General features: G+C 36.8%; 1 protein-coding gene across 2 annotated transcripts; it reads left to right on the top strand.

Moving 5' to 3' along the window:
- Nucleotides 1–635: 635 nt before the first annotated feature.
- USP1 (ubiquitin specific peptidase 1) lies at nucleotides 636–12593 on the top strand. Of its 2 annotated transcripts, XM_059923876.1 has the most exons (10): nucleotides 636–1365; nucleotides 1982–2087; nucleotides 3476–3714; nucleotides 4979–5099; nucleotides 5657–5761; nucleotides 6312–6472; nucleotides 7713–8389; nucleotides 9052–9222; nucleotides 9914–10115; nucleotides 11089–12593. In XM_059923876.1, exons 3-10 carry the CDS (start codon nucleotides 3545–3547, stop codon nucleotides 11822–11824), a joined length of 2343 nt encoding a protein of 780 aa, XP_059779859.1. In that variant the 5' UTR covers nucleotides 636–1365; nucleotides 1982–2087; nucleotides 3476–3544; the 3' UTR covers nucleotides 11825–12593. The 2 variants fall into 2 exon arrangements, with proteins under 2 accessions (XP_059779859.1, XP_059779855.1); XM_059923872.1 differs by lacking the exon at nucleotides 1982–2087.
- Nucleotides 12594–13013: the final 420 nt, after the last annotated feature.

Consider the following 13013-nt stretch of genomic DNA (forward strand, 5'->3'; position numbering starts at 1 on the left):
ACGCGAGAAAATGAGGCGTGGAGGGGCTGAGGAGGGAGCCTCAGCTCCGCAGCATTCGGTTGAGAGTTTACTGTTATCTATGGCGGTGCTTCTTTTCACTGGATGGCCTGGCGTCTGAGGTTGCGTTTCGGTACAGAAAGCTCAAGCGCAGAGGAGCAAGCAAGGCGGTCAGCCATTTTCCGAAAGTAACTGCCGGGTAACCCCGCCCGAGTGTGTACGCATGAAACGGGGGCGGGACTTATTGTGAAGGCCTCGCTCCGGAAACCGCACCCTCGCTGGCGTCCTACCCTCGAGGATTCACAAAACGCAGAGCGAGATTTAACAGTCGGCAGCGAAAGCGCGCAGTCTACCGCCAATGAGAGCGGAAGGAAGGGAAACGCGCCTGAGGAACACTCTGTATGTCCAACAATGATTGGCTGGAGCCGTCCCCTCTTCTTTTTGGTATTGGCTGGACTGCCTTTCCCCGCCCACCAGGTGGGCTTTTTTTGTCTAGGTACTTCTGATTGGCTCCTTCTGGGCTGCGGGGGGCAGGGTTGGGGATTGTTCATCACGGATTGGTGGATTTGAGCACCTGGCGGTAACTTCCCGAGCAAGAAGCCCGTCCCATCTTCTCTCTGTCCCGTCTCCCGACCCGTACGCTATCCCCCTCAACTCTCGCGCACGAATGGTTAAAAAAAAAAAAAAAAAAAGGATTAGAGGCTCGAGCCCGCCAGCCAGGCCTCTAGCTCCTAGCGCGCGCCCTCAGCGAGGACCCATCCGAGCTGCCCGTGACACTGCCTGCGCTGTTTGAAACTGCAAAACCCGTTACAAGCTTGGGGCAACTACCGTTCCGGCTGGTTCCGGAGCCCGTGCGTGCCAGGAGGGCGAGTGGCGGTCGCGATGTGGCTCTAGGCTTTCGCGTCTCTGCAGCCTGGAGACTAGAACCGGCACTTTCGTAGGACGCCACCTCCAATCGCAGCGCTGGCGCGGGCGGAGGCTAAAACACAAGGGTCCTGAGACTGAGGAAAACGCGCCAAGTTCCCGTCGGCGGTGGAGTGAGGAAGACTCCAGCGGTTCGGGCGCCGGGCGAGCGGAGCCGCTTGTGGCGCTCCTTGCCGTCCCGGGGCGGGGACGGGGGCGGGCTCGGTCGGGCGCCGCTTCGGGGATGTAGTCGTTGCCGGCGCCAGGCAGGACCGAGCGGCAGCCCGGGTTCCCGCTCTTGAGAGCGAATGGTCACTCCCCTGCGGGGAGGGCGATCCGGCCAGCTTTTCCGTGGGTCGCGGGCCCCCGCGGGCTCGGGGCAGGGGCTCACCTGTCGCACCCGCCGTCAGCCCGGTTAGACTCGTCGGCGTCACTGCCGCGGACCTCGCTCTGGGCCATGACCAGGTAAGAAGGGCCCGTGGAGGAGGGGCCGGTGCCTGGGCGCCGCGGCAAGTTCGGCAGGAGTCCGAGGGGGCCGCGGGGAGGACCCCGGCTCCTTCGGTGCTGCGCCCCCGCCCAGCTGCCAGCCAAGCCGTCCGCGCAGCGGGCGGCGCCCCCTCCCGCCGCCGCTGGGGACTCAAGGCAGGTGCTGGCTGGGAGTAAATAGGCCAACTCCGCGAGCTGTGGTTCTGCTTAAAGACGCCTCCCGCCGGGCCGGTGCCGCGTTTGACGGGCACGGACATCATCACCGTCCCGTCATCTTCTCACTTTCTTTTCCGTTCCTAGAGTTTGCGGGGTAGGGAGAAGAAATGTTTGCGCTCACGTTGTTCTGTGTCGGTGATTGCTAAATTTTACCGAGCAGTTTAACTTACTTTTTCTACAAGTATTTAGAACGGCACGTGTCTTAAACCTTTGTCGAGGATGTTATTCTTGTTTTACATTTTTCGTGAAAAGTTGGGATTGAGTCGTCCCATCTTACAGAGGAAAAAACTTGAAACTAATGAGACTTAGTGTTCACACTGTCATTTGTCAAGAACATTTAATGTTCTACTTATTGTTTTTTCTGCGAAACTTGATTTAGAGTTACGGGAGAAACATTTTTGATGTAACAACCCCCAGTGATAAGGACAGCCAGGAGCAAGAAATGGTATAGAAGATACGGCACCTGGTAAAATGTTATATTTTAGGTAATGTTAATGTTTAATCATTGCTTTGAGGAGCCCGGAGGGGTGGTTTATTGATTAGGATTGATAATGTTATTTCAGCTGCTTGGTCATTTTTTTTTTATATTTATTTAAGTCCGGTTATTCTGTCTCTTAGAGAATCCAGTTTCCATCATTTATTGGAATTGGCTCCCAAGAAAAAACCTTTTACAAAAATCGCTAATGCTTAGAGATCCCTGACACTTCAGTGCAGGCTGGTTTATCGTTCATGATAGCATTTCATCAGCATTAGTGGCCAGGAGAGTAAATTGAGTTGGAGGGGGGATGGGGAAATTGGTCGGCTTTCCAATTATTCCTGAGTTGTCTCAAAAAGGTGGTTTCACTGCCGAGTTCAGTGTTGTGAATTCCCAGTTCAGAGGCAGCCGGGTTTTCGCTTATGCTTAAGGATGAAATTTAGTTCATCCTGTTAGTCTCTACCTATATTATATTTTAAAGTCATTGCTGAGTTTTTGGACTCTTAGGTGATTTTCTGGTAATACTCGAGTCAGATAGTAATATCTTCCTAATGAAAAATAGGACTAAAGTGTAAAATAACTAACACAAATAGAGCCATTTTTTTTTTAGTCCAAAAGTTTTATTTTAAAACAGGGAAGAAAGTTTGCACAAGGCAAACTTTTCTTCTTTCCTACTTAAAGCAGTATCTTAAAAAATTCTATAGTTAAAGAAGTTTGAAAAGTCAGTATATTTTGGTTTCTAGTGCATAAGAATTTGATATACACAAAGTGCAGCAATTTTTTACACCATTATCCCAACTTTGCATATGGTTTATTACTTTTCACACAAGTTTTTAGGTGTAAACTTAACACTAGATCTAGGCCTTTCCTTGTATGCAGATTATACTTTAAATAGACCTTATTTTGTATAACTAGAAAAAGACCTTGGAAGGAGAACTCAGTCACTTCTAGCACTCCTTTGATTTCCCATTCATCCCTCTGTTTCCCACCTTGTACTTCAGAATTAGAGATGGTACTTGCTCAGTGTTTCCTGAATGAACTAATAGATAATAAAGTTTTTACCCCTTGATGATACTACTTTACCATTACTACTACTACTACTACCAGTACAATGGGGTCTACTACTAAAATGAGGTATTTTGTGATGTGACCCTTAATCTAATAGCAGGCTAATAAAAGTTCAGTATCTTTTTTTTTTGTTGTTTGAGAAAGTTAAGGACACATGGCAACTGCTTCATTTAAGCAATAAACACTGACTGCCTGTTATTGGCAGGCATTAGATTTTCAAATACAAAGTTCTAATTAATACCATTCCTTGGTAAATTTGTTTTCAGAAATGATGATTTTATTGCCTACAGCTGATAACTGAAAACTAATAACCTTTTCTCTGATTAACAGATATGATTGGTGATTACAAGGTCCCTGTATAAATTAATTTTTGTCAACTCCTTGGGATTTGAAGAGAAAATGCCCGGTGTCATACCTAGTGAAAGTAATGGGCTTTCAAGAGGTAGTCCATCAAAAAAAAACAGACTTTCCTTGAAGTTTTTTCAGAAAAAGGAAACCAAGAGAGCCTTGGATTTCACAGATTCTCAAGAAAATGAAGAAAAAACTTCTGAATATAGAGGATCTGAAATGTATGTTATTTTCAGTATATTTCTGTACTTTTAAAAATTCCACATCAGTGAAAAAGCAGTGAACTTGGATTGATATCTGCAGTCATTCTGACCTGATAGTCCATAGAGGGAGATAAAAAAGCACACATTAGTGAGACAAGTCTAGCAGTGTGTAATAGTAGAAACAGGATTAAACTGGTGGTTCCCCACAGAGATCAGTCATCACAGTTCACATTATAACTCATTTAAATTGTGCTCAGCCGATTAGGCTAACTTAGAGAAATACTAATTGACTAAAATTATTTTTCAATTTAAATTTGATTTTAGTGCAACACACTTTATGTAAGGGTAAAGAAATTCATGGGGGACAGTTACCTGACATAAACTTTGTAGTCATACCTAGTATATGAATTCTCAAACCTGTTGGTGTACAATTGCAAATTATATTTAAAATAAACTTAAAAATAAGAAATGCTTTTTATACAAATAAATCCTTCAGTGACTGAAATCAGAACAAAATGGAATGCTTTACTCCACCAATAGTTGCTCTAGTTGGAGTCTACACTTGCTCCGTATTCAGCACGTAGGCACTCTGCTGTGGGTCTAACGTAGATTTGCTCCCCTGTATAATTCCCTAATATTTACCAATAATCAGTTTAGGAGATTGTGTGTGAACCTTTTGCTTACCAGCATTCGTGCCTATAAATACCTTGAGGTATTAGAGTTATAGCTAGCAGCTGTAAAATAAATAAAAATTCTGTGAGGACTGTTTGTTAAACTGAGGTAAAAGAATTATAAACTTGAACAATTCATTTTTAAGTGAGGAACAGCTGTGTAAGTATCTTCATAGACTCTGTTTCCTCTTAATCTTTTGTGAACAGAATCTGACTTAGATAGTGCAGCCTTTCCCAAATATTGTCATATTCAGGTTATTCCCAGGTTTCTATTCAGAGTTAAACTACTTGATTAAAATGTCCTGTTGGCTTAACAAATCATAGTACCAATTCTGCAATTTTCTGCTCTGTAAAATGGGATTAACAGTCCTTTAATGGAATTGTTTTGAAGCTTGTTGAGTGTACTATTTTTAAAGTGATTGTAAAACTTTTATTCTGTGTGTATAGCAATTTTTGCACTTGTACAGATTAATTGTCTTAAAATGCCATCTGAATAAAAATCCATATACTTTTCGGATCATACAGTTTTTGGGAAAAGACTAAATCTAGGGAAATAATATTTCCACTTTAATTCTACTTCCTTATCCCTTTCTCTTCTTTGTACTTAATAGTGATCAAGTTGTTCCTGCAGCACAGTCCTCACCTGTCAACTGCGAGAAGAGAGAAAACTTGTTACCGTTTGTGGGACTGAATAATCTCGGCAATACTTGTTATCTTAATAGTATACTTCAGGTAAGTTGACAATTTTGCTATATAATAAAACTTTAGTAGGCAAAGAATGATGTAACACTTAATATTTTCTGAGAATTCAGGTTATTGGAGGATTTCAGTTGTCCATAATACTGTCTTTGTCTTTGTAAATAAACCAGAATTGGGTAAAATAATCATGATTCTAAATTGCATGTTACAAATTTCAGTTGAGGTAAGAGAAAATGATATATTAAATAAAATTGGGATAGCAAAATTGAGTAGATGTTGATTAAATTGAAGATACCAAACTTTTAGTTTTTCTGTCTGATTCCTGATTCCATGGTGATATGTATTTTAACCCTTGGAACTATATCTGATTAATGTTGTACCCTTGTATCTGGTCAGGCTCAGTGCTTTGTTGCACTGAGGGAAGAGAGCAGGCTACTATGATGAAATAGAGAACAATTTTTGACACATCTTAATCTCAGAATTTTAAGTAATGCACATATGAACATGCTCTACAAAAAGCATGATAGTGTTTTACTGATTTTAGGTATATTGTTTGTTCAGTAAATACTCAAGACAATCTCACTTTATAGGTATTATATTTTTGTCCTGGTTTTAAATCTGGAGTGAAGCACTTATTTAATATTATTTCAAGGAAGAAAGAAGCCCTAAAAGATGAAGCCAGTCAAAAAGATAAGGTAAAAAAATAAAATTAATGGAAATTCACTTGCTTAGAAATGAAAAAGTAATAAATACAGAGAGGATTTGGGAGGAGAATGACAAAGATTATTTCTCTTAACAAATTACATCTGAGAATTAAATTTCTCATTGGCAATTATTTTTCATTCTTATGGGGTAAGCAGCTAACTTGATTACCCCCTTTTATAGTGTTTTCTCCAGTCCTCTAATTTACTGTTTACCAGTAAACATTGTCACACACACCACTATCACAACATATTGTACTCTTTTACCCCGTTATTTATCTACTGTTTTCAAGTTGACTCACTTTTACTATATAAATAAATTTAAAGAAACCTTTGACTTATGTAGTTAGAAAACCATTATAACCCACATAATAAAAAGTAACCAAAAATATGCTTAAAATTTTTTTAAGTTTATTTTGTATACCTCCAGAAAATTAGTGTTATGAAATTAGATTTAGAAAAGCTAGTGTTGTCTAGTGAGAAAAAGAAGGGGGAAGGTACTTAATTTGTTCAAAAATTAAAATGTTTGTGTGTTTCTTGACAGGGAAATTGCAAAGAAGATTCTTCAGCAAGTTATGAACTAATATGCAGCTTACAGTCCTTGATCATTTCAGTCGAACAGCTTCAGGCTAGTTTTCTCTTAAATCCAGAGAAATATACTGATGAACTTGCTACTCAGCCAAGGCGACTACTTAACACACTCAGGTATAGTCTATTATATAATTTTAGGACTCCAGTTTAGGTCATGCTCTCTCTGGAGGAGAGTGACATGTGAACAAATGGGGGGAATAAAGGGCAAGGAAAATAGACACTACAGATCTACAGTCCTTAATATCCCAGAGGCTCCAAAGACTGGAAATTTTTTCTTATGATTGGTACTAAATTCATTAAATCTGAATTTGTGTGAGGCTGTTTATAGTCTTTATTCATATTTATCTGTAATGTGAATATTCATACTCTTTTCTGTAGAAGTAGTAACGTGTGTAATTATGGGATACTGCCCCTATTATGTTGGTGATACATATTTTACCTATGTGCCAGATTCTTTTTTAATCTGAAAATTTCTGAATTACCAAACACATTTGGTCCTAAGGATTTCAGATAGGAATTATAGGTCTGTATTCAAAATACGTTATATAAAAGAACTGTAAATTGCAAGTATTCTATTTTTGTTGTATGTACTTAGAAGAGAAATATTAGTTAACTGGATTAGATTTCTTTGTAGTATTACTTAAAAAATGAAAATTTATCCTATATACAGAATAGCTTTATCCAAAATACTACAGGGTTTAAGTCTTTAAAAAATTATTTAATCGTTTAGGTTAGGAATAGACCTAGATGTAATACATTGCCATACATTTGTTAAGAGGCAGTGTAGCATGGTGTCCAGGAGGTTTGAATCCTGACTTTTGCATCTCTGTGACCTTGAGCAAGTTATCTGTAAATAGTGGTGATATGGTACTTACCTCATAGGGTTATTGTGAGAATTATACAAATAATATAAAAAGCATTTTGAGGGAATCCCCTGGTAGTCCAGTGGTTAAGACTCTGTGCTTTCACTCCTGAGGGCTGGGCTTCGATCCCTGGTCGGAGAAGTAAGATCCCACGTGCCATGTGGCAAGGCCAAAAAAAAAAAAAATTATATATATATGGCATTTTGAATAAAGCATGGTACACAGTAAATCCTATATACATATTAGCTATTAACAATAATATTTAGAAGAGCAAAGTATTTGTGATAATGAAAATCAGGTTAAATTTGTTTTTAGTTACATGTTTAGGTAAGGAGTTTCAAATTAGCTGAATAAATGTTTTGGGACTTTTAAATAATTTATGATATCCCCATAAATGAATTCATGTCTGTATGGAAAGGTGGTTTTTGGTTTTTGTTTTGGTATTATATCTTCAAAACTGGAATAGATGAAATGGAAAATTTTATTTATAGGGAACTCAACCCTATGTATGAAGGATATCTACAGCATGATGCACAGGAAGTATTACAGTGTATTTTGGGAAACATTCAAGAAACATGCCAACTCCTAAAAAAAGAAAAAAATGTGGCAGAGTTATCTACTAAGGTAGAAGAAAAACATCAGAAAGAGGAAATGAGTGGTAATAACAGCATGGAGATGGACAATATGAGGCATTCTGAAGACTATAAAGAAAAATTGCCAAAAGTAAATGGGAAAAGAAAAAGTGACACTGAATTTGGTAATATGAAGAAAAAAGTTAAAGTCTCTAAGGAACACCAGTCTTTGGAAGAAAACCAGAGACAAACCAGATCAAAAAGAAAAGCTACAGTTGATTCATTAGATATTCCTGCTAAAATAATCCCCAAGTACATTTCTGAAAATGAAAGTGCAAGACCCTCACAAAAGAAATCAAGAGTTAAAATAAACTGGTTAAAGTCTGCAGCTAAGCAACCCAGCATTATTTCTAAATTCTGTAGTCTGGGTAAAATAACAACAAACCAAGAATCCAAAGGACAATCTAAAGAAAATGAATATGATCTTGAAAAGGACTTGGGGAAGTATGAGAATGATAATACAGCTAATGGTTGTGGACTTGAATCTCCAGGGAATAATGTTATGCCTGTTAATGAAGTTAAGCCCATAAACAAAGGTCAGTATAATTTATTCTTGGACATTGATAGGTAGGATTAACAGCTGCGGAATTGAGTTTTCTCTTCTTAGATCCATATACAGTATAATATCTGGCTAAAGTTTTAAGAGAAATTTAACACAATGCGAACTGGAGTTTCAAGCACTACACTTACATGTATTTTGTGTGTGTGTGTATAAATCTCACTAATTTTAAGGTAATAGTAATTTATGTTTATAAACTAGGAGAGTTCAATTCATCTTAATGGCAAGAGAATATTTTACCCCTTTATATATGCAGTATTTGACATAAACTCCATGAAAGAAATTGCATTTGCTAAGTAGTTATACCATACTGGATTTCTGCTGAGGTTCACACAGATCTCAGGGAAAATTTGTAGAACTTACATGACTAAATTTCATCCTTTGGGGTGTCTTTAGGAAGGGAGTTAAGAAGACACACATGTGTTGAAACTTTTTTTAGAGATAACAGTAATTCATATTCAAAATTATCTTTACAGGGAGTTTATATTTCATGAGTAAGTCACCTCTTAATGCTAATAAGCAAGTTTGAGATACGAAAATCAGCCTTCTAGCCATGATATACTTTAAATGGAATAATGGTTATTTGGGCTGTACTGAAAAATTCATCTGTATAGATTTGTTTTCCTTTTTTTGTTTTAGGTGCAGAGCAAATTGGTTTTGAGCTAGTGGAGAAATTATTTCAAGGTCAGCTGGTATTAAGGACTCGTTGCTTAGAATGTGAAAGTTTAACAGAAAGAAGAGAAGATTTTCAAGACATCAGTGTACCAGTGCAAGAAGATGAGCTTTCCAAAGTAGAGGAGAGTTCTGAAAGTAAGCAAAATTGGAGGCTTGCATGGACTATGGAATAATTAGAGTTTTCCTCAACAAAACAGTCTAATAAGTAGCTTGTATAATTATTGAGAAAAAACTCTTTTAGTGTCTTTGGTATAATAAAATCTTTCTGCCTATATAGCTACACTTGTCAATAGTTACTAGCATTTGGAAAATTGTGGCATCTTTATTTTGATGTGTAGAGTATGTTATAATGGGAAAATGAAATGTTTTACTAAGTTAATTTTGGGGTACCTGAATCTCAGAGCTACTGAGGATATTTTTGTTAACACCATATTTGAGCCAGTGTTTTTTCTTGTATAAACCACAAAAAGTGTAGTAATGCCATGGGAAGTGATCATGAGACTGGTTTACTTGTTCAGATATTGTAAATTGACTATTAAATATAAAGTCTTTCTCACATGGAGTCAGAGGGTAGGGCTTATATTGATTTTGCTGTCCCTATGACCTCAATATTTTTTGGCTGACCAGATATAAATATTTAGAGGTATGTGCACTGTCGAAGATGAACTTACAAGTTTCTGAAACTAAAAAAAATCTCTTTAGTTATTATTTGGGAAGGATTAGTCAATTAAAATGGTATGCTAATTCTTAACATAAAAATTTGTGGCTTAAGTTTTTAATTTCTGAGAGATTTTTCATTTGTGAGTGACAGGATTCTCTTGTGTAGTTTCTCCAGAGCCAAAAACAGAAATGAAGACCCTGAGATGGGCAATTTCACAGTTTGCTTCAGTGGAGAGGATTGTAGGAGAAGATAAATATTTCTGTGAAAATTGCCATCATTATACTGAAGCTGAACGAAGTCTTTTGTTTGACAAAATGCCTGAAGTTATAACTATTCATTTGAAGTGCTTTGCTGCTAGTGGCTTGGAGTGAGTATTCTAAAGTTTTGTTCAAAATGCTATGATAGTAAGGAAACAAACAGTACAATAGTGTAATAGAAACTACTGAAATGAAGTAATTTACAAATATTGCCTTAGAAAAGTTTATTGTTTTATTAACAGTTTCCCTGTAAAAACGCATCTGTTTAAATCCTTCTGGTATGAATGTGTATGATTTGTTCACACATTTTTCATTTTCATTCCTTATTTGATTATTTTAATTAATTGATTAAAGCAGGGAACAAATTTCATACATACATCAACATTTTTTTGAGGGGAGCAAAAAAGCAAAATTATTTTAGTTTTAAGGTAAGTAAGCCAGGAAATAAAACTAGTCTGAACAATTTGATTCTTCTGTAGTTGAAAATTTAAATATCTGAAAGCAATAATAAATATAAAAATGCCAATTACATTTTAGATAGTCTTTTTCTGACATGTATACATGTCATTGTAGATTTTATTCCTTTCTATATTAATGAATTGTTTGAAATTACCACGAGAGCACACATTTTCTTTTGCCAGAAGATGACATGGTCCTTTCTTTCAGTGGCCTTTTCCTTTGCTACAGTACAATTTTATTTTTTGTCCCCAAATCTTGGTTGTAGAGACAGACTTCACATTAAAATGACTTACTAAATATAAAGGAAAAGGATTTTGAAGATCAGTGTTTTTTTTTTTAATGCCATTTATTTTCTTATTGCACAAAATTAGGAAAATAAAGAAAATTAAGGGGGGAAGTGCCAAATATCCTTCACAGAAGCACCTGAATATTAGTACTTATTTCAGTATTCTTTGTGTAAGTATTATACAAAATTGGGGTCTTGTTTTTTACTTTGTGTTTTATTCATATGAGCAGTAAATAATATGGGTTCATTCAGACTTACTTGGTTTCACATTGGGTGTAAAACTGAATATATATAAAGTGGAATCCCAGAAAACCTTTTTTTTTTCCCCCCTTCCAAAGGTTTGATTGTTATGGTGGTGGACTTTCCAAGATCAACACTCCTTTACTGACACCTCTTAAACTGTCACTAGAAGAATGGAGCACAAAGCCAACCAATGACAGCTATGGATTATTTGCAGTTGTGATGCATAGTGGCATTACAATTAGTAGTGGGCATTATACTGCTTCTGTTAAAGTCACTGACCTTAATAGTTTAGAACTAGATAAGGAAAATTTTGTGATCGACCAAATGTGTGAGATAGGTAAGCCAGAACCATTGAATGAGGAGGAAGCAAGGGGTGTGGTCGAAAACTATGACGATGAAGAAGTGTCGATTAGAGTCAGTGGAAATACCCAGCCAAGTAAAGTTTTGAACAAAAAAAATGTAGAAGCTATTGGACTTCTTGGAGGACAAAAGAGTAAAGCAGATTATGAGTTATACAACAAAGCATCTAATCCTGATAAAGTTGCCAGTACAGCATTTGCTGAAAATAGAAATTCTGAGGCTAACAATACTAATGGGACCCATGAATCTGATAGAAACAAGGAATCCAGTGACCAAACAGGCATTAACATGACTGGTTTTGAAAACAAAATTTCATATGTAGTACAAAGCTTAAAGGAGTATGAGGGGAAGTGGTTGCTTTTTGATGATTCTGAAGTGAAAGTTACTGAAGAGAAGGACTTTTTGAATTCTCTTTCCCCTTCTACATCTCCTACATCTACTCCTTATTTGCTATTTTATAAGAAATTATAGTGAGTGTATTTTCCTTGTGTATATATTAAACAGACCTGGACAAACATTGGTAAATTGATTACATCAGAAAGTCTTTAGCTTAGCTTTTGAAGCTATTGGATATTATTGGTCTCTCTAGGTTTTTATATAAATAGTGAAATTTGAATTGTTGAAAACCATGTTAATTTTTAGAATTCATTTTCCTTAGTGGAGACTAGTGATTGATGCATTAGCTTCTGGGAACAAACTTGTATAGGTTCTTAACTGAATTATTCAGAATGGAAGCATTTAAACACTTTGAATTTACACCTATCTTTTGTGTTTGCTTTTTCAAATAAAGTGCTTGTATTTGTATCTCCATATTTTGGAGTAATTATCTACATGATGTTTATAGGTTCTGTGGTTTTTCAGCTAAGAAGCAGAATCTCATTTCAGTACATTTAGTTTTGTAAGTCATGAAGCCAAATCTTTGATGGGCTGTATTAGAGGCACATGTATGTATTCACAATAGTGCACATTTTGTGCCTTGAATCACTTTGAAAAGTGTCTCAGAAAACCTGAAGAGTCAGTCCTCTTCTATCTTCACAAGAATTTTATATGTATTTATGAAAATGATTCTGTACCCTAGTAAATCTTTTTTGGCGTGGACTAATTTGTATCTCTTCATAGTCATACTCTGCACGATCTGTATATAATGCATCGAACTTAGAGGTGTGACCTTAAATTTAACTTTTTTTAAAAAACCAGGAGGTCAATAAAATTTAAACTGCTTAACAACTATGTATACAAATGCTTGAGGATTTTTTTACTTGCATATTTTTTACCATAAATATAGCTGACTTCTCTTAAAAAAAACAACACGTGTGTGTATATATACACACATACTATACACACATATATATAAACATAAAAGAGAATAAACATGCATAATTACCTTTAATAATACTTTCTGACATTTGGAGGCGAAGAAATTGAATTTCAAATAGGAGAAATTGTGCTTAGTCCATCTAAATTGTCATACCTAGTTATCCTTTAGACGTATAACTATGGAATCCAAAACTGGAGAACTTAAGGTGAGGCTTTGGGCACACAAAACACTTGGTCATATTTTCACTTTAAATATATTAAATTGGTAAATGATCGATTATGACTTGTTAAAGGACATTCTTGGTATTAAGAATATGAAATATAATTCCAAAGAATATATAAC

Source organism: Balaenoptera ricei, chromosome 1 (genome assembly GCF_028023285.1).
Source record: "Balaenoptera ricei isolate mBalRic1 chromosome 1, mBalRic1.hap2, whole genome shotgun sequence".
In the NCBI taxonomy this organism is placed as follows: domain Eukaryota; kingdom Metazoa; phylum Chordata; class Mammalia; order Artiodactyla; family Balaenopteridae; genus Balaenoptera; species Balaenoptera ricei.